Below are 26,244 nucleotides of genomic sequence, written 5' to 3'. Positions count from 1 at the left end.
TGAGATTTCATAAACTTTACAGTCCGTACTACCTTAATACCAAAGACAATAAAATACAGGGGGAGAGAGAGAGAGAAAGAGACAAACACACACACACCTTAAACTTTAAGTGCCCTATTCACAAAAATATAGCTTACACATGCGCATGCCCCAGTGGCAGAAAGTCTATTTGTCTTTTGTGCTAAAGGACACAAAAAAGGATTTAATTAGGGCCCTGAGCTGCTGTTCTAATTAACACAATTTTTATTAATTTTTTTTTGTTGTTGTTGTTGTTAAACTGCAGCAATGAATTATACAGTGGCCCAGTAAATCACAAGAGCAAAAAGCAGGTTTATCCTCGGAGGAATTCTTTGCTTTCAGCTCGTGCACCTTTCACTAGGACCGCCATGCACAGGTGGTTCATCACTACCGGTGCTGCGCTACCCCTGGCTCCTCTGCTTATAAGGCTTCTGTCTACCGGTGGAGCTGTGGAGCCACCTTTCCTTACAAATGCTCAGTACCCTTCTTGGGTAGCTTGAAGAATGGGTTGTGACGGATGAACTGGAGCACTTGGCAGCTGCTGATGCTAGGGCAGAAGAACGAGCTTTGAAAAGTCTGCTATCTCGCCAAAGTTAAGCGTAAGGAAACTTTACTGAGTTGGCAGAATCAGCCATCCCAGGTGGAGGGAACAAAAAAAATAATCCATATTCCACATAATTCCTTACATCATGCTACTTTGTGAGAGCCTGTTAGAGAAGATGGCCAGACCTGAAACAAAAAAATCTTTCCATCCAACTTGATCTGCCAGTGCTTGGTGAGAAAACCTTTCCCAACACCATACTCTGCTCCCCTAAGCACAGTTAGAGGACATGCAGAAAACCCCACTGATTAACACACTCTGTGAAAACTAGCAAGGAGCAGTTGCTTCAGAAAAAAAACAGGGGGAAAAAATGAAAGCAGATGTGAATTTAATATGAAAGCTATATCACAGTGCAAAATTTCCACCTGCCCACTAAGGTTCTCCTGAGTTGTTTATATCTCTTCTATTTTAACGTAAATATTTCTGTTAAAAAAAATAATAAATCCTTTAGCCTCTCTTCAGTGTGTTCTTCCTTTCCAGAGCAGGCAGGTATTAAAAACAAAAGGCTGCAGCTTCTTCTCTGTAACTGACAGAAATGCTATTCTTGGTGGGCCTGACCAAAAGCCCACTGAAAGCAACACAGTCTCTTTTCAGCAGGTAGTATTTTATGCACACTGGGCCTGACTGAGTGGTCCTTAGCACTGGGAAATGCTGCATCATACAAGCAGCCCCTTACAGTGCCTGTCTGTGAAACTGTGACTGTACACACTAGTTCTCCTGCTTGCAGGAGCATTGCCATGTAAGCTATGCAAATTATCACTGCCTCATTAAAGTTGTCATGTTGAAATGTACAGGATTTACACTGATTTACAACAGCCAAGGAGCTAACCTAAGGTGAAGAAAGTAGTCAGGGAACCACTCTCCTGAGCACTGGTAGCAGGAGCTGTGAGTTTAGCTGAGACCCTGTTGAAGCATATACCCAGGGATGTTGCACCACCCATGACTCTGCCGGACTGGCCAAGCACCGACACTGTCAACAAATGGTTTTCATTGATTATGACTTCAAATGAAATTCAGTGGTTTCTTTCCCTGTTGAGTAGCTAAAATCTACTCCCTAAGGTGCAACATTTGGTTTTCAATGGCTTTTGCTGTTTCTATAGCAAACTACTCTGCTGAAGTCCCATGGTTTGGGTTGGGGAAAGGGAGGAGTTTCCCTAGGTATTGAACATAAAGGATAAATACCTTCACATGAAACATGCTTGCTATATGCAGAGTATACAGGAAATTCTGGTTTGCCATGAGCTTGCCTAAATTTTAGGTTGAACTGCCAAAAAAATAGCCAGGAACAATTTGCCTTATTCGTAAACATTTTCACAGTATATCAGTAATTATGTTACAATTTCTTTACCCTGCCCTCTTCCAGACTTATGGCTTTTTAGAGTCAGTAAAATGATCTGTTTTGCAAGCAGTGAGGTACTCTAAATAGCTGCCAGTCTGGTACACTGAAGAAAATGTCATGCACTAGAAGAGCCAAAGATATGGGGGGAAGTAGTGGGGGAGGGGGAAAATCAATATTGCAATCCAAATATTAGAAAAGAGATGGGTAGTTAGTTTTTGCATCCCAATATTTCTAGAACCCTGTTCCTAAGCCTACCTTAATTACACATATATGTACATTATTTAGAAGTTCTTTACTACAGTACTTTTGTACATGCAGTGTTTATTACTAAATGTGAAGTGAAAGTAATTACATAAGGCATATGTACAGTATCGTATTGGGTTACAGATCCCTCTGCTCACCTTTGTCTTAAAGCTGCAAGGCCCATTTCATAGAGGCTTCTCACTCAGTACGTGAAACTGTTCTGAAACAGATAAAAAACTGGAGCCAAACCCCATTACTTTGAACATTTATCAGTCTTTCCTTTTAAACTCCTTGTGTGTATTCACATTACTTTTGTTGTTGCTGTTGTTGTTGCTGTGACTAAACCTGGAGGTCTGAACTCACAGGGAGGTGCCAAGGAAGCCAGCACTCATTACCAGGGTGGGGAATCAAGATTCCACCATTGACAATGGGTATTGCAGCTTTAACCCATGCCTTTGCTTAGTCTGTGAATTTCTTAAGTTGGGCAGGTAGATATTTTGCATCTTAAGTATTTATTTTCCCAGAATTAAGAATAGCAAGGAAGAAAAAAAAAACCCAAACCAAAAGGAAAGCATGTTGGAGAAAGAAGTGGGGGGGAGCAAAGAGGGGAGACGATTAAGGAGGTGATGTGGCTTTAATGCCTCCAGTAGTTCTACACTTTGGACTCATTCTCCAAGTTGGCCACATCACCATTTCTTTCATTTTGGTCTTCTTGATTCTTCTCCTCCTCTTCAGTTTCCAGCTCAGCATGCTGGTCCAGCTTGCTGGAAACAGACCATGTCAGGGGCAGTTCTGCTCGACTGGCCATCTCTGCTAGTTCTTTGGCACTGTAAACTGGTGTGTTGGTCTCATACGTTTCATGAAAACTGTTGTAGTCAACTTCATAAAACCCATCCTCCAGAGTGAGGACAGGGGTGAAACGGTAACCCCACAGGATCTCACTCGTTATGTATGAACTTCGAGCTTGGCAAGTCATTCCTGTAACAGAGAAGGAAGAAGTACTGTAAAGAAGGGAGAAGTACTGCTTTCCCAAATCCTTAGTTCTTTTTTTTTTCATATAGGCAGGGAAGTGCATGCAAAAAGGCACATGCCAGAGAAGATCTAGGTTTGACATCATACAGGGTTGAGCTTAGAAAGCAATTTTACAGCATGTAACTTATTTGACACCTTTTCCTTCTGTCCATGTACATAATAACAAGCAATGAGTCTGTGAGCAAAGATTAACATTTCTTTATTAAATGCATTTCTTATTCCTATATTTCATCAGCAAGAAACTTACCCACTGGTAAATCTCAGATGGCTTATCAAGAGCGTACATGACTTGCACCATGTCATCCTTCAGTACCCCAGCATGTAATGAACCCATGCTGCCATGTTCCGTGCTTGCCCAGGCTAGCTGAGGAACTTACAGAAAAGCTTTTGTTTTCTGGAGCCAAATCGTAAGCCTCTGAACCATGGGTTGAATTGGCTGTGCTAGAGGTTGGAGGCGCCTTTGAGTTGTGCTACTTTGAGGTTTGGGCTGGTGGCCTGTGCACAAACACCAACAAAACTCCTGAAGGACATTGTGATAGTGTGTGATGTGTGTGCATTCAGATAACTGGGACTAACTTCTTTGTTACTAACTTCACAGCTCTACTGAACCTCACTGTGGGAGCTGCCATAGGGAAAAAGGACCTGTAAGATACTGTCTTTTGTTAAGAAGTGTAGAGAGGTGCCTGTTCAAAGTGTTGGCCAGTGTTTTCTTGGTGAAGAAACACCTGCCCATGGCAGGGATCTGTTAAGTGGAGAAGCTGCCCTATCCCAGAGGAACAACTCAGGTAAGAACTACAATAAAACATTAATGCTGAGGAGTGGAAAGGGAACCCCAACTTACCAGGAAAAAGGTCAGAATAAGTGAATTTAAGAAGCAGAAACATATGCCAACAAAATGGGAGTACATTTTCATTTAATCATGTGCATTATTAGCTGTGTGTTACTAAGCAAATTGCAGCTGAACAGCACATGTTGAATACTTAATAAACAGAGTTCACATAACTCCTGGACAAGCTTGCCACACATCAGTTTAGAAGGTTACCATAAGCAATTAAAAAAAAGATGTTCAATTTGGGGCCACAAATGGTGGTCTGTAGAAACGTGTGTTGCTTCTTTGCACTGCTGGCATTGCATAAACTCACGTGGAGAGTCTCAGAAAGAGCAATAATTGGTCTCTGATCTTTTTCAGGGCTGTGCAAACTGCCCCAGATTGTTTTGCCTTCATTCTCTTGAACCTCCTCTTCAAGCTCAGGCAGCTTTCTTGTGAGGCGTGAAAACTGCTGTTTGTTGGTACTGTGTCTTTTTCTCTTCTAACATTGGTTTAGAAAGACATTTACCAGCTATTACCACACTGTGGTACTTCAGCTCTTCAGCATATCTCTCCACTCACTGCGGTGTCTCAGACCCTGCAGAGTGGTGGCTGGCTGGGAAAGCTTCAGTGTGAAAGCTGCTGTACTGTACCTACCTGCTACAGCCGGGTAGAAATAGGACCATGTTCCTACCTTTCTCTTTCCTCATGCTTGACAGAAATACTCAAGCCTTTGTTTTTCTTGATTTTACAGGACAGAACATGTTTGCATTTCAATTCTCAAGTAGTGCACAAATGGATATTATAAAGACCTTACCTTACCATCCTTTTATTCATTTCACATGTTTGAAGGGCAGAAGGACAATGCAACAAAACAATCTATTGTGAAATTTCCTGTGTGATTTTTAGTCTAAGGGAGATGTTCTTTCCCCCCAAAATTACAGAGTGAGAGGAACTTGGCAGCACACAGAACACTGTACACATGAGAAACTCATTAGCTGTACAGCAGCTTCCTCAAGGGAATATTTATTTTTTTTTTCTTTTATTCCCCCAGTGCTTTTCTGGGCAGACCCAAAGGTGTGGATGCAGTATTGAATAGGATCTCCCTGCCCCAGAATGGAGGCATCAGCAGGCTGGGGACAAAGAGGGATAGCAGCAACCCACGCTGTCACGATGTCTTCCCTGCTGTCTCAGACACCCCTCTGGGCTGGTCTCTGACCAGTTTCTTTGCTGCTCCACGGTGGAGAGCCAAAACCAGTGACCTCTGGATGGTGTCTCCAAAGAAGCCATTCCTAAGACTCATGTATTTCTAAGCCTTTTTTCTACTTCTGGAACTTTTGGAAATTTGGAGTTTTCATTACAAGGACAATGAGATTAAGTAAAAAAAAAAACAACAGCTCCCTTTGAAAGAGTATTACCTTGCTGTGCTCAGACCAAGCACTAAGTGATCCTGTTGCTTTGGTCAGGAAAAGTCTGTTTGATTGGTAGGAAAGAAGGGAACACTCTTCTGCAGAAGTCAAAAAGATGAACTGATTATGTTAGAGTAACAGCTCATTAAAAACAGAGCCTCATCTGAAATTTTGACCTCTCTTGGTTTTTAAATTTAGTCTCCCATTCAGCAGTGCTTTAATACCAATTCCTTTTCCACAGCTTGACAAAAGATATTCAGAACTAGAATGAAAGATTTAGGATTTTTGAAGCAAGTAAGTTGGAATAAAAAGACTTTATCTTGCGAGGGACATGTATACGAGAGACCTTATTATGATCTTTAAAGGTCTGAGAAATCTAATGCAGAAGTAAAATTTCTAAGTGGACTGCAAGGATTCCAGATTAAATCGTGCCACAGTTATGGAGATCCCTGAAATAATTGTCAGCGTGCCTGCATGGTGCTGGAAAGACAGAAAGATTTCTGCAGTTCTGTAATGTGTGGCTTTATCAGCCTCTGCCTGTGCTGGCTTAGAGGTCCTTCAGCTCCATGGTCAACAGAGCTTTTGGACTGTCTTTTCGATTTTGAGCCTTTTTCATATATCATAGAATCATAGAATCAATCAAGTTGGAAAAGACCTCAGAGATCATCAAGTCCAACCTGTCACCCAACACCTCATGACTACTAAACCATGGCTTCAAGTGCCACATCCAATCCCTTTTTGAACACCTCCAGGGACAGTGTCTCCACCACCTCCCTGGGCAGCATATTCCAATTTACATTTTTAATTGTCCTGTTAAGGAAATGTGCTTTTTATTACTTGCTGTAAGATCTGAACACAGTCTTGGTTGACAGTGGAGGCTGCATCTTGAGACTGGGGGCATTGTAGGCTTTAGGCTTCTGAGTATTGTCTGGTTTGTTCATTAATTGTGTGTTTTATATGTAACCGTAGATCTGTTGCACAACGTCTTTAAAAATGATTGTGGTTCGACATTTTGGCTAGTGTCTCATTTTAATTGGATCCCTTCAGGGTAGATGAGACCTGGGAAGCCTTTGGAGCTACTTAGCTCAGCATTAATTGGGCTTTTTCAAAACAAACCATGAAATTATAAGACTCAAATAATTCACTCTAAATTAATTAAAAGTAGAACTGGAAGGAATGATCTATTTGAGAAGGAACATTGGAGCCCAGGAAAAACCTTGAGGCTGGACTCGCAGACCCTGCTGTGACAGGCGTGGAGCGAAGCTAGGGTAGAGGGTGGTGACAGAGGAACATTCCTGCTAGGCAGGGCAGCTGCTTGCCCCTGCCTGTCCTGGCACGGCAGCTCCACAGCTTCCTGCACCATCTGTCCCTGCTGCCGTGAGGTGATGGCAGTGGCAGGATAAGGTTGCAGAGCAATGGGCTTGTGCTTGCACCTGTTCACCTCACCGCACGCTGTATTTTAAATGTGCTGTGAGCTGGTGAGACCTCTGATGGTTGCCCTTTACTGCCGTCTCGCTCCTTTAAACTTGAAGCGTTTTAACGAGTGCTAATGAGCCTTTATATATGTTGCAGCTTTCTGTTATGTCTTAAAGACAGCATTTTGGGCTGTTAGTTTTATGTTTCCACAGGCTAGGGAATCATGACAGAGGGTTGTAGAAATACCTGATTGCTGGGCGAGGTACCTAAGTAGTAAAAATTAATAGCCATCTTACCTCATTGTGGGTATTTATATGATTTTTAATGTTCAGTTGGAGCTTTGTGGGCTGTAACCAGCATTGTAAGATTTGTCACTTCTCTGTGAAAGAGACACACCATGGCTGAGAGTGTTCCTATGACTCCCTCATCCCCGTTCCTAGATCAGAACTACGCAAGGTGATTGGTAAGCTGAGTTTTGATCCTTGTTATATCAGAGGAGACAAAATAAGTTATGGGGACTGAGTAAAGGAGATTTTTTTTTAGGCAGCCAAGCTAACACAGCAACATTTTTACTGTTTTGCTAAAAGATTAGCTCCATGTGTCTGAAATAAGCAATTAGTTACTACTTTGGATAGTCTGGTTGCCATACAACCAGTGTAATTAAAACTTTAATTTATCCTCTAAGTGCTTATTATTCTCATTTAATAGGTGAGGATCTGAACTGCAGAGACTTGAGAAATGCAGAGTGAAGAGTGGCTTGTGAGCAGCAGCCAGCCTGCTAAACTGCGTTCTGATTGCATTGAATTTGACGCACAGCTGGACTGCTGCTGCAAGGTACCTGAGTGAGGGTGGGTATGTTGTAAAGGGCACATCTGTGACATTGTATTCTGTTTGCTTCAACAGAGACTGTGTTCTGGTTCCTGATAACGTGGGCTTTTCCTCTCTAGAGTACAGTGCAGTGTCTGGGAGCCCTACCTGACTTAACTGTGGACACTAATTCAGTGTACCCCATCAGCAGTTTTCCTTGCAGCTAGAACGAAAGATTTTATCAAGCTCTGTGTTTGCACCATGCAGGCTAAGAAAAGGACAGAATAATTCCCCTAGAATAATTCCCCTGACCTGTTGCTGATATGCAGCTAAAGTCACATCCCCACCTTTGATTAGAATTAGTAACAAAGTTGATGCCACCTTCAGATTCATTACACTTGAAAAGTTGCCCTATGCAGTTTTGAGGTTACAGTTTGTTCATGCTGTCTATTGCTATTTATGCTTATTCTTTGCACTGTCTTACACAGTGCTACAAGAACTTGTTGTGCTGACCCAGAGTGACTTGATGCATTTCCTCACAGAGCACTTAAATTAAGACTTCATGGTACCTTGCACAATCATATGTTGTGCCATGCAACCTTACCATTTATTATTTCACTTTCTGATGGAAGCCATTAAAAAAAGAAACAAAAAGAAAAGCTATTAAAAAGTCAGAATCACCTAATCAAATACATTTGGGCCAAACTACAGTGATTTTCAGCTCCAGGTCAGCCTACTGTAAATTACACAGAAACAGCCTCATTCATCTTTAATTTTAATTGAAGTAGTCCTTATTACAACAGGAGTTTAAGTTTTCAAATTCCATTCCTGTAATGAAATTAAGGGGACAACAATTATTGCCCATTACTGACTGCATCTTTTTGGCTGACAACCACAAGATCGAGCCAGTTTTGAGGTTCAGTGATTTCCTGGTGGCACTTAGCAGAACAAAGCAGTCTTTCTTGATGCACAAGGCAGAATGGGATATCCTATAAGAAAGACCAGTTTTCAGTCATTACATGGGACATTTACTTCACAGTTCATCCTGAAGTAAGACCACAACAGCAGAGGACTGAGCTGTGCACAGGAAACAGTGGTGTCCCCATTTCTAGAGTGAGTGGAGTTTCAGTTGTACAGGAGTACAGAATCTGGTTTGGAGTCTTCACATGGGAGCAGAAACTTCCATGTGTATGTGCAATGCTCCTATTATATTGCTAACCCCCCCCCAAAAAAAAGCTATGGTGACTTTTAAGTTTGTATCTGTGCACTGCTCCAGCATTCATTAAGCATTGCCAAGCAGAGTGCTACAAGGCAGAGAGATGGTCTCTGCCCAGATGACCTTTTGGTCTCAAATATATTTGGTGTAAGATTTGTCAGTCTGCTATTTTTAGATGTGAAGGAGAATGAGAAAGTAATGTGTGCTATTATAAACAAGCAAAAGGCTAGGAGTCAAGAACTGATTGATACCTTGGTTCTCCCGTAGACATTGTGTGGGCTTTGGCAAATTACCTAGCTTTGGTGGGTCTATTTTATTGGTGTGCCACAAGGGACATGCTGAGATATAAAGGCAGTAGATGTGTTTGTAATACATTCACTTCCTCCTCTAGACTTTCACTGTCAAATCTGCATGAAACAGTTCTCCCTGGTGTGAAAATGATTGCCTCAAAAAAGAACAGAGATTTAGAATAAAATTTCCACAGTGCTACCAAGTTATTGTCAGAAACATTTTCTACTATTTAATTTGTTCTCTTTAATCAACCTTTAAAAAAAAAAAAAAAAGCTGTACTCTGAATTCACCACTTTTTGTAAAGCTGAAGCTTCAGTTGTCACTGCTGGAAAACCTTGCAAGTACCATGCTGTGGTAAAGACATTTCCCCCCCTCCTTTTTGTATTCATGTACGTCTAACAAGAAATTGGTGGGTTTTTTCCACTTTTGACTATATAAAGTATATCTGTATCTATATATAACCTCTCATTCAGAGCTAGCAATGGGCAATTCCGAGGAGTTCTGATATCTTGTTTCAGAACACACCTAGAAATTGGATATTTATGTCATCCTAAGCAAGGGCTGAAGCTCTTGAAAGGACTTAAACCTGGAAGAGTGCCAGAGTGTTTTACAGTATCTGCGTGTCAGCATGCCTGAGGATCTGTGCACAACACCCTCATGTAGTGGGTTATGAACGGGGTGTGTGTCTTCCCCCTGCCCCAACTTCATTGCAGCGTGGCTGCTTCTGGCTCTGGTGCAGCAACTAGAGCATGGAGTGTGTGTGAAAGGAAGGGAGTTTGGGGGGACAGATGTTTTTTCCTGTAAGAATATAAGGACTTGACATCCTTTGGCTTTTGTTTGTTTGTTTCCTTTTTCCTTTTTAAAAAACTGGTGTTGTTCCCCCCTGTAAATGACCTGAGTAGTTTGGTATTTCTCTCTTCATAGTTTTTAATCAGATCAAGAAGCTGATTGCCATATTTGAAATTTTGTGGCTTTGATCTAATGCCATCTGTGAATTCTGATCAGAGGTCTTTGTGGTAGCTGCTGTCTTTGTCTTGCAGCTGATGATGGGACCAGGGCCAAGAGGGCCAATGAGATCCTGGGGTGCATTAAGAGGAGTGTGTCCAGCAGATCGAGGGAGGTTCTCCTTCCCCTCTACTTTGCCCTGTTCAAGAGAGACAAATATCTACTAGGCAGGGTACAATGGAGAGCTACCAGGATGATTAAGGGACTGGAGCATGTGCCCTGTGAGGAGAGGCTGAGAGCCCTGGGGCTTTTTAGTCTGGAGAAGAGACAACTGAGAGGGGATTTAATAGATGTTTATAAATATCTGAGAGCTGGGTGTCAAGAGGGAGGGGACAGGCTCTGCTCAGTTGCACCCTGTGCTAGGACAAGGGGTAATGGATATAAACTACAGCACAGGAGCTTCCACATCAACATGAGGAAGAATTTCTTCACTGTGAGGGTCACAGAGCACTGGAACAGGCTCCCCAGAGAGGTTGTGTAGTCTCCTTCTCTGGAGACTTTGAAGACCCACCTGGATGCATTCTGTGTGACCTGTGCTAGATTCTATGGTCCTGCTCTGGCAGGGGGGTTGGACTCGATGATCTCTGGAGGTCCCTTCCAACCCTTAACATCCTGTGATCCTGTGATGCTTGCACAAGAAGTGAAGAAGCATAGGGAATTTTGCTGATGAGAAACCGCAATTACACATCAGTGAGACTTTCTGAGGCTTCAAAATCTATTTCTTTCTAAATAGCATGAAAACAAGTGACAAGTATTAAAAAAAAAAATCACATTTATATTAAATCAAATTCTAAACAAAGTATAACTTGGATCAGCCAAGGCATTCTGTTTTCATTCTGACTTCTTCAAATGTGATATATTATATAATGCAGCATCTAAATTAGGAAAATACACTAAATAATTTTTTTTAATGCACATCTTTTTTTTTTTCTCTCCAGTAGGAGATTTCAGTGCCAGTGAAATTATATTTTCCAGTGGAAAAATGCTGACTTAGAAATATTTGATTTCCTTGGTTAATATTTTCCCTACCAGGAATTAAACACACTTCACAGGGTATTTTGTGTCAAATGTCTTGCTTTCTAATGGCAAGTAGCTCAGTTTATGTATAAGGTAGTGAAGATTGTCTGATTCACTCTCAAATGTGCTGCCACTTTTAGCTAACAGTACTATATATGTTCCCAATAAACAGCTTCCCAAAGAGATGGTACAATTACTATTCAGCCAATATTTAACCTTCATTTAGCCTTACATTCAGGCTGTGCCCAGCAAATCAAGCTGCCTGATGTGTATGAATTTTAATCATTTTTTTCAGCTGTGCTTTTTGAAATGGATGATGATTACATTTTTCTGTCGACTAGATCTGTGGAAATTTAATATATCAAATAATGCAGCGTCTGACCAGAGAGAGGAACTTGTTCCACAACTGGTACTCGGAGTCCTTGGAAACAGGAGACTCAATTTGGTGGAGCTGGAACACGAAGTACCAGGATTTTGTACCCTGCTCCGTGTTTGACTGTTGGGCTACATTTATAGATTTGGTCGTTTCTCAGACATTCAATCAGTACCACACAAATGCTTTATTTCTCCCAGCAGATACTTGCAGAGGTGGATACAGGGCAATTTTGTTTTAAGAAGCTGTAGCACGTGGTTGCGTCTTCAGTGGCTCTGCTTTCAAAATGCAAAGTGCTGGGTAAGCCTGTCATGACCTATTAAAAATACACTGCTATTAGTCCAATGACTTCTGCCCCACAAATGGGATGCTCTTTGGCATGGTGCATGGACATCCTGCCCCTCAATTCCCTGACAAACAGCTGGGAGCAGGCAGCAAAGGCAAACTCCAGCTGAGCTGCCTGATGCTGCCTTGCTGGAGAAGGTTCTTGGCAGGAGTTTTTGCTGCACAAAGCAACTTAAACCACCAGGGTGGAGGTATGATGGTGCAGAGGGGTTCTTAGGTGGCAGGGAATATGGAGAAGACCCCTGGCAATATGTTAAAGCTAATAATCCTGTTTATGGTTTTGGACCTCTCCAGCTATCTTGATAGTTTACTTCATAGAGGAGGGGATAACCAGCCAGCAAGAATTACAGCCTGTGCATGAGTTTCTGTTGGCTTCCTATTTCTTGTCCACCATCATAAACAATATCTTTAACTCTTATTTCAGAGAACCTTGTGAAATTCATAATTCATACACATATTCCAGTTTGACTACTTTGACATTTGAAAACACTGTGGGCTCTGTTTTGCTGTCTCTCTCCAGTCACTAGATTCATTGCTCTGGGGGAAAACCATCTCATAAAAGCACCAGAAGAGGAGAGGTGGGGGACACCCAGCTGTACACAGGGGTGCAGCAATGCTGTGCTATAGCTGGCTTCCTGCAGCATTATCTCAGGCTGAGAGAAGTTAAAGAGAGTCCATTTGCCTCAAGGCTTCTGAGTCCCCAGCCCTTTCCCTCACTTTTATGAAGCTGTGGAGGTCCACAGGAAAACATAGTTTAGGATAAAGAAGGATGAAGAAGGAACTGCATGAGCTGCTGCATTATTCTCTTGCTGGAAGAGTAGCAGAACATCTCCTCTTCTCTCTTCTACATAAACCTAAAGGCTAAATGAGATTAGCATCTCAGAAACAGGTTCCTCTCTCTCTCCACTCCTTGCTGAGAAGGCAGATGATGAGAATGGGACAGATATAAGTTGCAGGCAGGAAATGAAGGAAGGAAAAAAAAAAAAAGGCATCCTCTAAGATCCAGTGCTTGGTACAACCTGATGTCTTTTTGAAAACTCCACTGATAGGAGTTTGGATAGGAGCTACTCTTCCAAAATGTTCAGGATAATATTACATGATGCAGTTGTTCCGATACGAAATACAGAATTAACCAGGTTGGAAAAGACCTTTGAGATCATCGAGTCCAACCTATCACCCAACACCATCTAATCAACTGAACCATGGCTCTAAGTGCCTCATCCAGTCTCTTTTTAAACACCTCCAGGGATGGTGACTCCACCACCTCCCTGGGCAGCCCATTCCAATGGCAAATCACTCACTCTGTGAAGAATTTCTTCCTAACACCCAGCCTAAACCTCCCCTGGTGCAGCTTGAGACTGTGTCCTCTTCTTCTGGTGCTGGTTGCCTGGGAGAAGAGACCAACCCCCACCTGGCTACAACCTCCCTTCAGGTAGTTGTAGATGGCAACAAGGTCTCCCCTGAGCCTCCTCTTCTCCAGGCTAAGCAACCCCAGCTCCCTCAGTCTCTCCTCATAGGGCTTGTGCTCCAAACCCCTCACCAGCTTTGTTGCCCTTCTCTGGACATGTTCCAGCAACTCAGCATCTTTCTTGAATGGAGTGGCCCAGAACTGAACACAGTACTCAAGGTGTGGCCTAACCAGTGCTGAGTACAGATGCATGTGCCTATCTGCATCGAGCTTCCCATGGCAACGTCCATGAACAGCGCTAGTAGAGCTGGATGCTCTGCAGGTTGTGTGCTCAGCTGCTGAGAATACAGACCCTAAATGCATTTGGCCTTGGAATGGGGTAGTGTTGTTTACGTGAGAGCTCTTCCAAGACGGGATTCTTTAAGACATATGCACAGAGAAGCAATCTTTTGTGGAAAAACATAACTGACTGCTATATTTGCTCTGTGCCACATAACGCGCAGAATATGCAAACCTCTTGAGGAACACACACAGTGCTAGAAACTAGAACAAGGCATGTTTGCACTCTGCTGAAGTCCCACATTAGCATTAATGCTCAGGGATGGCTGGGAGAAGAACCCCTTCAGTTGGGATGTTATTTGCTGTGAAAGAAGCGTTTGCTGTAACTGCTTGTACCTACTGTACGCTTCTACTGCCATGACTGTGAGAAAAGCATTTAATTAAAACAGATGTGTGATCTATTTCACCTCTTGCTGTGCAGACTTCTTAAACATGTAATTTCAGTCTGCATGCTTGGATGGCTTCTGTTTCTCTTCCTGAAATGTCACTCACAAAGAGATCAGAGAATCCAAGCTTTCCTCCATTCTGAACTTTACTGACTTGGAGCTTTTTATTGAAATGTCACATTTTACTGTGGAAATGTTTATGAACCCAGGATTAAAGACAAAACAGTGTGAATACGCAGCATGGCACACTGTAAAATTCAGGAAATAAGGAAGATCACTAGCTGTTTGACAACAAAATCTTGTGAATCACCCACCAAGAATTTTCGTGGTTGTTTCCAGGTTTGTGGCTAATGGCATTGCTGAAGTCTGGTTTAGCTGCTGTGAAATCAGAGGAGAAGATGAAAGAGTTCAGAATAAAGCACTTGTTTCTGCCAGGCAGATGCTAGCAAGAAGTGATATTTGGAAATGCTACACAACTAAAGAGAACTTATGTTCTATCCAAAATCAGTTGGGTTTTTGTCAAGCAACAGAACATTTCGGTGGGGTTGCCTGGGCAGTTTCATAACAGTGCATCCTTTTAGGTGGGCTGAAAACCAAGCTAAGCGTAGGTAGGTACACTTGTTTTTAAAACAGACAACTTGAAGAAACCAATTTTTCTAAAGATATCATAGTTTCAGAGCTTTGGGGTTTTATTTATATTTCACCTGAAAGAGTACCAAGAGGACTGGTGTAAAGGTGCTCCACGATTTTCAGAAGAAAGCTCTAAATCCTGATGGAATTGCTAAAAACTACTATAGCCACCACTTGAGAAGGCCAGCTACTACCACACATCAGCCTACAAAACCCAGATGGGCAGGGGAATGTGTGACAGCTGGATCAGCCCAGCTCTGTAGTACTGGCTAATAACAGCACAGCTGCTTTCTGGTTTCTTCAACCAAGCAAACACGCAAACCGGTCCTTTCCCTGGGCATTTTGGGTGAAGCTCAGCTCTCTGAAGGTGATGGTGGTTAATTCAGCTGGCAGCTCCTCCTCTCTTCTCTCTGGTGGCTTAAGAATGGACTGCCTCTAGCTCTGTTCCTGTGACCTGTTTGCAATATAGCCCTTGGCAGGTGAAGAGGTTTTGCTCAGATATTTTGAAGAGTGTCCTCGGTTTTATGGGTCTTCAGAGTAAGAGTTGAAGGGGGTCACTGTTACAATCTTGTCTGATGAACTGCACTGTGTGTGGCCCTGTGCTAACACACCTGCTTTGGGAGGAGGAGAAGGAGGAGATTTATTTCAAGTGGTGGTTGTGAATAGTGGATCCTAGACCTTTGAATTTTCTTAACAGGAGAGAGTTCAAACAACCAAACATTTGTTCAAGCTATCATTTTGAGTGATGAGTCAACTCCTTTATAAAAATCTTTTTAAGGAAAACAGTTCAATACAATCAGCTTAAAAAGTCATCTGCCATAACAATAATCTTTAATTAACATTTAAATTAGGTTTATTGATTCAGCTATTGTTATCTTTATCATAACAAAAGCATCAGCCAATCCATGACTTCATGCCGCTCTGATTTTTGATGAACTTTTGCAGGCCTTCTAGCAGTTATGCAAAGAAAATCATCTGTGCTGTTAAAATCCTCCCACTGAATAGCAAGTGGGTTTTGATTTATTTTTATTTTTCTTTTTTGTCAGCTCATAGGATGAAACTTACTAAGTTGATGCTTTCAGGTTAATAATATTGGCTATCTGTCAGCTTCAGCAATGTAGTTTTGAAATGCAGGACTGAGCAAAACCCGACTGCATCAGGGAATGACATGCAAAATCGTTCGGTTCTGAAACACTATTTAATAGTCAAGTTATGTCAAAAGTTGTATCCATATTTTAGCTGCTTGGCATCCTGTCTGACACCAGATGCTATTAATATAGTGTATATTAATATAGTGTCAATGACCATTTTAGAAGACGTGATATTTCACTTGGTTTTAATTGATTTCAGTTTTATTTGAAGTGGTGAGGAGGAAGCTGATTCTGATCTTTAATTCTTGCCTAGAATTTTGCAATGAGTCCAATAAAGCAGAAGAACAACAGTAGAGCTGGGATTTTAGGAAAGCTTCAGTGCTACTCTTCTGATATTTCTATTCTGGGGGAAAAAAATAGGAATAGCACACTTTAAGCTCTAGTCTCTTCAATCTAGCACTATTCTTAATGCCTGAATTCATTTAAAGAAGAAGGAAAAAAAAAAAAAGAAAGAAGCAAAAACCAAATAAAAGGTAGTTGATTGTCCATACTAAAACTACCTCTTTCTGGGAGGAGCACAGAAAAATTAATCCATGTGAATGTGTCTAACTTAGCTATGAATGTTTCCAGCCAGTAATGGGACAGAGAAACTCTGGGTTTCTTTGATGCATGCACCCCTTGTTCTGAAGCAACAAAGAGACATTAGAATTTCTGAGTACCCCTAAATTCTCCTTAGTTTAACAAATTTTATCTCACCTGGTGAGAAAAATTGGTTGTTTTACTAAGGAAAAAAATAATTAACTTGTGAAAAGATGGCTATGTAGGGGGAAAGCAATCTGAGGAAGCAAGAGGAAGAGGGTGCTCACACTCAAACTGTGCAGTTCCCAGAGGAGAGGTACCTAAGAGAGTGCAGAGGACTCTGGAAAAGAATGAGTGGGGTTTTGAATAGAAAAAGCAACCTTGTGTAGAAGCCTGCAGAATGTCTGTTACTCCTGAGTAATTAGTTTATCTTCAAAACTGAGGATGGGCTTTGTGCTTCCCAAGGATGCTAAGCCTTTTTGTCCCGAAACAGAAAGCACTTGTTTGGCAATGGTGCATTTGTCTCAGGGTGCTGTGATGCTGGGTGAAAGGTGGCTGGATACACTGGGTATGACCTGTTCCTGTCCTCCTCGGTTGTGAGCACTAGAGCGCTTTTAGCTTTACTGCTGCGGGTTGTTTAATTCCTCTGTATTGGTCATGAGGTGGCACTCTTATACCAGAAGAGATAGCTTACAAAGCTTCTGAAGTGTGCACATACTGAAACTAAGAAAATAGAAGCAATGCCTGCAAAATATTGCTAAGAGCTTATTGCAGAAATTACTTCTGAGATAGCTGGGCAGGCAGGCAGATGAGGCATTTGCCAGGATGCTGTGTGTTTGTGGTCGGAATATAGTATTTGAAGTAAATACCTTGCTGAACTCTCTTTGAGCTAGAGGTTAGTAGCTTACATCATTTTCTTCTGACTCTCATACAGGTTTGAGGCCCTTCTGTATATGAGCTGAGAGCTATATTCTTCAACATGACAAGCACACCACAATCTCTTTCAGCTTTTATTACTGATGCCCGACCACTGCTAATTTGGAACACTTCATTGAAGTATACTTTCTACAATGGCTAAAACTGGTCATCCTTCACTGTCATGGTATCCTACCTCTCAGAAAATAAACTAGACCAGATGCTTAGTTTCAGAGGTAAAGAGGAGGAAAATAAACCCAGGCATTTCTGACTAAAGGGATCTCTCTCTAACATTAGATATGAGTGTCTAGCATGAAGTTAAAAAAAAAAAAAAAGAGAATATATGCCATAGCAAATGGAAAGCACAGTGCCAGATTCTTGTCTCAGCCAGCAGCAGTTCAAATCAGAACCATCTTCTGTCAGGATATAGCTATTCCAGACTGTGAGCCTTACTCAGATCTCCTGTTTTATACCTCCTTGGGATCCTTGCTAAGTCCCAAGCAATCTAGCAGACGCCTGCTTGTGAGGCTGCAGCCTCTGGCTTCTGCTGTGTTCCTAAGACACTCTTAACCTCTGGGATGGGAAAGAGAAATAAAGCTTGGCATGCTCTCTTTGAAAGGTTGCTGACCCCTTCTCTTCTTCAGGCTTGCAGTGAGTTAGGTTTGGGTAGCAGGTTTTTGTTGTTGTTGGTTTTGGTTTTGTTTTTAATCAGAGAGATAAAAGAAGCAAAAACTTTGTATGAGGCACATTATTATCTAACCAAACTGGGAGGTGCTCCTGGAACACATGACAGATTGATAGGGCCACCTTGGCTTCCCTCCTTACTCTTCCTCAAAGTACAGCTGAGGATCTGGGCTCTGATGCAAGTTAAGTGTTCATCATCCCCCTAAGGCTGAACTCCTGCCTGGTTAATCTAAGATCAGCGCAGGCAGAGCTGTCTGGAAGAATGAAGACTCTTTTTCTTAATCACACACATCTAAAGGGAAAAAAAGGAGAAAAAACCACCCCAACAACACTGCAATTCCTTATTCCTAGCATGGATGTCAGTATTAGAAATTAATTCAAACATTTAGATTGACTCCAAAAAGACCTAATAGAAAAATTTAGATGCACCCCAAAAAACCCAAACTGTGACCTTACACATGGTTTTAAGAAGCAGCGATAGAGCTGGCACACGCTGGGTTTTATGTGCACAGAGCAATAGCTGCTACTCATTTGGTACTGCCTGCATTATTTGCTTCTTGTGTTTCCTATCAATTTTTAGATTACACTTTATTCTGATTTCACTGGAAATGGAGGTCAATGTAAATACAACACTGTGAGTGTAGAACGTATTATGCCAACATCTTTGCATCACAATCCAGAAGCCCAGCAGGGAATGAATTTCTGAGGATCAGAAAAGATAGTGCTGGTAACATTTGCCTCTTATTTTGTGCGACCTTTTATCTGAAAGTCTCAAAGGAAGGGAAATATTACTATTTTTATTTTACCAGTGGGGAAATTGAGGCAGAAAATGGGTACTTGCCCTAAGGCCTCAAAGAAGAAGTGTAGCAAAGAAATGGTACAGTGGTGAGGATATATATACACTTTGATATCATTTGGGGGCATGCTGGCCATCTGCTGTCCTTTGATGTGAGCCAGGGGAATTTTTTTGGCCTAAAGCACTGAATTCAGTTTTCATCGAAGTTCTGATGTTTTGGAATATCATATTTTTGAGGTCCTGTTATTTCAACACAAGACAAGCTCTTTACCAAGGTCTCAGCAGGGATCAAAATCTTTCCTGAGACCTTATCTCTTCTCTACTTTAAGCATAGAAGGGTATGGATGACAAAACCGGAGAGCTTGTTTTGGGAACAGGAGGCACACGAGATGAATCACATCACAGAATGTGAACGTGTTTTCCCAGAGTTACAATTGTGCTTCCTCAGCCTTTTCCTGTTCTCTGCACCATGGAGCTCTCCCCTTTCTTTTAATCATGATTGAAAATATTTCTGCTATCAGAATATCGGAGATTTTGCCTGTGGCTGCTGTGATGACATGAGACCGTGGCACACGCATGCGCATATGCACAGAGATAGAGAGATGTACAGACAGAGAGGTCAGGGATTTTGCAGTCCTCCTACACTCAAAATAGCAAACCCTTGATGTATGAGCCTTGGAAATCCTCAGTCCCTTCAAATGCTTAATGAGATAGGTTGATAATCATCAAATTCAAATTACTTCTGCTGTATGAGAGGATGAGGAAACAGGCTGCCCAGGGGGGTTGTGGAGTCTCCTTCTCTGGAGAGATTCAAAACCCGCCTGGATGTGTTCCTGTGTGATCTGGTATAGGTGATCCTCCTCTGGCAGGGGATTTGAACTAGATGATCTTTTGAGGTCCCTTCCACCCCCTAACATTCTGTGATCCTGTGAATTTAACTGGAAGCAGTGAGAAGAAACAGACTTCAGAGAGGCCCTGAGACAGTTAAGACATGGTTACAAGAAAATGACTGGGAAATGATGGATAGGTTCAGCTATTGTAAGCATATGGTGAAACTGAACAACAAATCACCACAAAATACTGTGGTGTGAGGGAATTAAATCAGCCAACATGATGAGGAAAGATCTGTTGCAATACTGGGAAAGTTTAAAGGCATTTCTGTCCTCTTTCCTCCCAACAAAAACATTGGTAGTGCAGAAGGCTTCACATGATTTCTAATCTGAGCAAATGTTGTACCAAAACACATAATTCCTTTTCTGCACAGTTTACCAGAGTAGTATTGCCCTGTAATAAATGATAGCTCTCTCAGCCTGTTGGCACTATACAGTCCAATCATAAGTCTTGTTAATGTTCCCATAACCACTGAAAGGTTGAAATAATTTGGAATTGTGGCTTAACACGTTATTAATCATGTAGCAAAGAATTTACTCTGACTTCACCAGGCATACTAATGTAAAAAAACAAAGCCCTATGATCCTCCCAGTTGCCAGCACAGGGGTAAAAGCACAGTGAATCACACACTGCATACAGTATACTCAATCATGGGGTTGAATACAGGCTTCAAGCCCAGTATTTCAAGGATCATTCCTCAAAGTTTGGTCAACTGTGAGGGTTTTAATTTAATAAATCCTTTTGTGAACTTGGCCAGGTTGTTTGTGTGACACTGTGTGTGTGTGAGTGAAGGAGAAACTGCTTTGTATCTTGTTAACTTTCCTATCAATAATGAGAAAGAGAAATATGATACTGTCCCCTCACAAACCAACAGGTTTAGACATGATACATGCCTAAGCAGTGATCCTATTTCTACGGGCTTTCAAATAGTCAGCTCACAGCATCCAAAGCCAATGACAAGGCGATAGCCCAATCAACACTTCACAAAGGACAAAAGTATCTTCTTGACAGATTTCTTGGCTTTTGGAAGAGTAGTTTGAGTCTGGACCAGAGCAGGTTGAAGTGTCTATGCTAGGGAAGTAATCGACTCCCCTGTACTCTGAACTGGTGAGGCTGCACCCCTCACTAAAAGGACACTGAGGTGCTGGATCATGTCCAAAAAATGGCAATGTTAAGCTTGAAGAGAAGTATGATGGTGGGAGAACTCCTTGCTTTCTACAAACACCTGAAAGGAGGTTGCAGCAAGCTGGATTTTGCTCTTTTCTCCCAAGCAGCAAGTGGTAGGACAAGAGCAAAAGCCTCAGGTTACACCAGGGAAAGTTTAGGTTGTATACCGGGAATATTTTCTTCACAGAAGGGGTTGTCAGGCATTGGAGCAGGCTGCCTGGGGAAATGATTGAGTAACCATCCCTGGAGATACATTGATGTGGCACTCAGGGACATGGTTTAGTGGTGACCTGATAGTGCTAGGTTAAAAATTGGACTTGATGATCTTAAAGGTCTCTTCCAACCAAAAGAATTCTATGTTTCTATTGTATAGGAATGGGGAAATCTATCCCTATTCTATAGGAATTCCCTTTGGGGAAATTAGCAATTTTTTTGGGTATCTGCTGAATCACATGAATATTTCTAAATCCAAGTATGATAGTACATACAGAGTGACAACAAAAGAACTTATTCAAAGGAAATCAGCCCAAGGTAATGAGGATGCCATGAATTGGGTTATTCAAATTTAAAAGGAATGATTCAGCTTCATGAACTCTGAAGTACCTAACAACAATACTACAATAGCTTTCCACTACAGGCAGTGCCACGCTCAAGCCAGATCAGGCTGGCCTGCTGCTGTTTGGGTTATTGTTATAGCTTGAACTGAATTTCTGTGATCAAATATCTTGAACAAAGGAGCACAATCAGAGCCCTGACATTGTGAAACTCCTGAATAGTGCTGTAGCTTGTAGCTCTGTTGCTAAGTGGAGAAAGATGGAGGTTAAGATGGCAGCTGCATAAAAAAATTCACTTTGCAACCTTTCTACATTGTCATATTTTAGAAAGACTGATGCAAGCATTACTGATGAGGCATGATGCTTTACAGGAGGATAGTTTGGATTTGCAAGAAGCTTTGAATGTCTTGTTTTCTTACAAGCAAGCACCACCTCTCCCTTGATAAGTTCATTTTAGAAGTTAATGGACTAGAACCTTCAATGTGTTAATGCTGCATTGAACTGCTTGGTAGTGTGAAAGAGCACTAAAGTAGTCTCCTTCTGTTGCTGGAGGCTTTCCCCCATCCTAGGGAACTGCCAGGCAATATAGATTAGCCAGAAGGAATCTTCCATGAGTCCTGATACACCTGGACCAAAGACTTCTGGGGAAGAAGTGGGATGAGAGGTATAATCATATACCCCAGCTCTAAGTGACTACTGTCATAGGGCTGCAGGCTGGCAGCAAAAATAATTTCACCAGCTACTGATAGAGAAAATATTCACAAGACTGGAAGAGCACTGGAAGGCTCCAAACGGTGATTTGCATTGTCACTGTACCTCCACCCAATCAGGAGATGTGGGTCTCCATTACTTTTGATTGCATGCTTGGAAGAAGACACAAAAAACATGGAGGTATACATGATTGCAGGTCATTTCCTCATCTCTGCTGACTAAACCAGCCAATTCCCTTTTTGTTTTGGTGAGTTATGCATTATGACATGTAACACTGGTCAGTGCAGACTGCATGCAGTTAGGCAGCAGCTGCTTCAGGATTTGAGGGTCTTGCTGACCCACGGGGGCACTGACACATCTACTGTGCAGTCAAAGTGAAGTCTAAACTGAAGTCTAATGCTGTGGGTTGCACCATCTACCCAAATCCTCAATTCTTTCACTTAGTAATTCCATCTTTAGACAATCTGAAGCAGGAGGTTTTTGTAGATACCCTTGGAAAATCAATGAGTGCAGCAGCAATGGTGTCCATTAAAACAGCACCAACTGTAACAATGCTTGTCAGAAAGAAGAGGAGGCTGGCAAGGATCAGTAACAACTTCAGCTGGCCAGTTTTAGCCTGCTGTTTTAAGTCAGTCTGACTACAAGCCAGGGAGACACAATGAAAGAGGGAGTTATTGGACAGAGAGATGAGAGCCCTGCACTCTGCCTTATCCTCCTGATGAGAATGCAAGCCCATGGTAAACTAACATGAACAGGGCATCCAAAAGAGGAAACAGCAGTGAATAGGCAATCAGTATGGTCACTATTACAATTTGGTGCCATCATATAGCAATAATTTAAACTTCCTGCAGCTTAATTCTGTCATCATTCAAGAGTCTTCATAGGTTCTCTGCTCTTCCACTCAGACTGGATGTTTTCCACATAAGAGCTTAAGGTTTTTGCTGTTTTTTTCAGTTAAAGGAATGATTTCATTGGACTGAGTCCAAAACTAAAGATATAGACATTATCTTAAGCACAGCTGACAGTTCTCCTTCATTTCAGTTAATGAATGGGGCCTATTCAGTTAATATAGTTCTTCTTCATCTCCTGTCTGGGCAATGCAACACAGATTAGCAGGGCATAAAACCATGGGCCCAATCTGTGCTGAAAATCAAAGCAGTTCCAGAGACACACCATACCTGTCATTTAAGCTCTACAGTAACAATAAAAAGCTGTGCTAACTTTCAAGGTGTTCATTACCTGAGACCATAATAATTGTGGACTGTTTCCATCTTGGTTGAGAATGGTCGAAATGGAACCTTTATCTTTTTACAGAAGCAAGAGGCTGAGAAATAAACTCCAACATCAACTAAAACACAGTAATTTTCATCTAAGGGGCCAGTGAGGCACTTCTGACCTAGTTGTTTTGGTTTTTTTTTAATACAGAAACACATGGATCAAAGATAAAAAAAGAACCATTGATCACATCTGCCACAAACAGGGCAAGGAGACTATGGACCACTGTACATGTAGTGCTTCAGGATATAGTTTAGTGGTCATGGTAGTTGGGTTGATGGTTGGACTCAATGATCTTAAAGGCCTTTTCCAACCTTCATGATTCTATGATTTCAGTTGAGCTGTCTTTAGACTCTGCAGCTGTAGGGATCTGTCTGGTAATGGGACAATAAGGAGCTCACTGGGGAGACAGTAAAGAGCCTAACAGGGAACAATTCTTCCTGGGAAAAGCATCACCTACATAGGGAGTCTTCTTTCTTGGAGCAGTTGTGAAGGGCCAGTGGAAAATGATACACAACTGAGAAATCTTTAGTACAGAATAGCAAACTGAGTGGTCAGGAGCATCTTTTCATTTTCCTCAATCTACCGGAGCTGCTGGGGTCATGATGAAAGGCAGGTCTGAATTTTGCTTTTCCTAATATGCCAAGTGTGAGGAAGAAGAGGGTAAATCAGCTGGAATGCCCACAAGCAGAATGGTGAACAAGCCCTCAGGCTCATAACCATGTAAGCATGTGGGATTCAGGTCTGATTCTTGATTTTGCATTAGGCTTTGATACTCTAAATGGGACAAAATCTCTAAGCTAACTCAAAGACTGCTGCTAACCCATTCTCCATTTCCCTGAAGGACTGCTGTGCAGAAGCAGCACAGATAGCTCCCAGGCTGAGCAGAAGTGCTGTGTGATGGAAGAATGAAGCTGCAGAGAAGTGGCTGGCATAGCAGCAGTTATGTCCCTTCTGCCTTGTAGGTAGTAGAGCTTCACAATGTGTCATGGAGAACTGGAGAAAGAGATTTTGATTCTAGAAAATACTAGTTCTAAATCTCAGTGTTTTACATGGAGAGGCATAACTCTCAGGGTGCAGCTGTAGGTTGTCCACACCAGAACACAACCTAGATTGTAAATAACAATAGCTGGAGAAGTTTTGAATTGCGCACATCAGTGTGAGCTGTAAGAGCACAGCAAGTTTCACCCACACAGGAAGGATGGACATTAATGTTCTGTGTCCTGAGCCACTCTGATCTTGGTACCATTAACCATTAACCTGTTACCTGCTGTACAATCCAGCATTTTGAGGTGATCCACTCAAGTAGGTCTGAGTTACATGCAAATCTGCCTTCAGTGTGGGTGATCTGTCTTAAGGCAGAGCAGCATGGAAGTTAAGAAAAGTTTCTTTACCTTTTCCTTTTGTCTATTCTTTTCTCTTTCTCTTTGTTGGAGAATGACAGATGCCTGTAGGTCAAACCGACACACCATCAGGTACAATCTTGAGCTGAATGAAGGCTGCAATTTGATGAAAGGGTTCTGACAGGTGTAGAAACAGTGTCAGTGTTTTAAGAATTAATCTGGAGGATTTAACTCATTAATACTGTAGGTGCTGTATAATATAGTTTTCATAAACCCTTTGTACCATAGCAGCATCCTGCTGCATTCAGAAGGACTGAACAGAACTGAAAGATCTTGTGAAAGGGCAGCTAATGAACTGAGATTTCAAAGAGGTCAGACTCAGCAAATGAAGACCTGCAGTGATTTGACAGCTGATGAGAGATCTGTGTAAAAAAGAATCTGAATCCCTCACAAAACACAGAACTGGTTTGAGATTAATTTCTCAGCTATCAGTCCAGATCAGTGTCACTGAATTTAGAAAGCACTGCTATTTGACAAGTCTATGCTTAACACATGGGAGCTGGTGTAAAACTAGTTGAAACTCAGTAAAGTTAATTGAAGTCTACCTGTTACTACATACCAAGCTTAGAGAATAAAACTGCAGGTTAGAATGTAAGAGTTTTGGTTTTGTTTTTTTTTCACTTGTGCTTCCTCAGAAAGCACTATAAACATTTTCTTCTATGGCCCATATGATGGGCTGAGGAGATGGGTGGGAATCAGGCATGTGGATCAGACCTAACTGCATTTAGTTCTGGCAGATGAGGTACACTTGGAGTCTGGATTGGTAGAGAGCATTGGTACGGAGCCTCCAAGGGAAAGCTGGGTACATTGACCATGGTCCTTAATGTTTTGGCTCTAAGACTTTGGATGTAAGCAAGCTATTTAAAAAAACCTGAGTATTTTCCTGTTCATGAAGCACCACGAAGAACACAAAGAGGAAAGATCTGCAGTTTCTTTCTAATGGAGCCAGGATTAGATCACTGGGCTCACTCTGGGACATTGGCTTACCTTCTTTGGACACAGCCAAAACATCCTAATAAATAAAGGTGTCTCCTGGCCTCAGAGAGAAGGCAGACCTAGTTCTCTGGTAGAAGAGAGAGAATCTCTTTTTCATTCCTGAGAGTCTACTTCAGTAGCACCCACGCATTGTTCCTTGTATTGGAAACTTAATAACTTCACTTGAAAATCATGCCTTTTTGATGGCAGTGGAAATAACACGACTTTTCAACAAGTAGAAGAGACTGTCATTGAAGTCGAGCCAGTTATGTGGGAGTCAGATGATTAAGGTAGATCTGATGTAGGAGGGAAGAAATACTATCATTTGGGGAAAAAAAATACTGTATTTTGAACAGGTTTAATGTTCTCTTTCAGGAAAGTGGGGTTGTTATTATTAAGAGCATTACCAACATTAGATGCAGGGCTTGATTCTCTGATGATGTGCCTTCTCTGTAATTGTTCACATCCATGAAAATTGCCTACAAAAGATGTCTTAAGTTGCTGCTGAGTTGTACAGCTG

General features: G+C 41.8%; 1 protein-coding gene across 2 annotated transcripts in view; it reads right to left on the bottom strand.

The window, feature by feature from the left end:
* Positions 1-1,392: 1,392 nt before the first annotated feature.
* Positions 1,393-26,244, bottom strand: part of KCNJ6 (potassium inwardly rectifying channel subfamily J member 6) — a 165,318-nt gene continuing 140,466 nt past the window's right edge. For both annotated transcript variants that reach the window (XM_054166099.1, XM_054166101.1), the window contains one exon: positions 1,393-3,179. In XM_054166099.1, coding sequence (XP_054022074.1) covers positions 2,854-3,179 — 326 coding nt within the window. In that variant the 3' untranslated portion in view covers positions 1,393-2,853. The remainder of the gene's footprint in view (positions 3,180-26,244) is intronic.

The sequence above is a fragment of the Dryobates pubescens genome, chromosome 12 (assembly GCF_014839835.1).
Source record: "Dryobates pubescens isolate bDryPub1 chromosome 12, bDryPub1.pri, whole genome shotgun sequence".
Lineage (NCBI taxonomy): Eukaryota > Metazoa > Chordata > Aves > Piciformes > Picidae > Dryobates > Dryobates pubescens.
The sequence above is the reverse complement of the archived record's forward strand: the minus strand, read 5'-3'. Positions and strand labels throughout refer to the sequence as shown.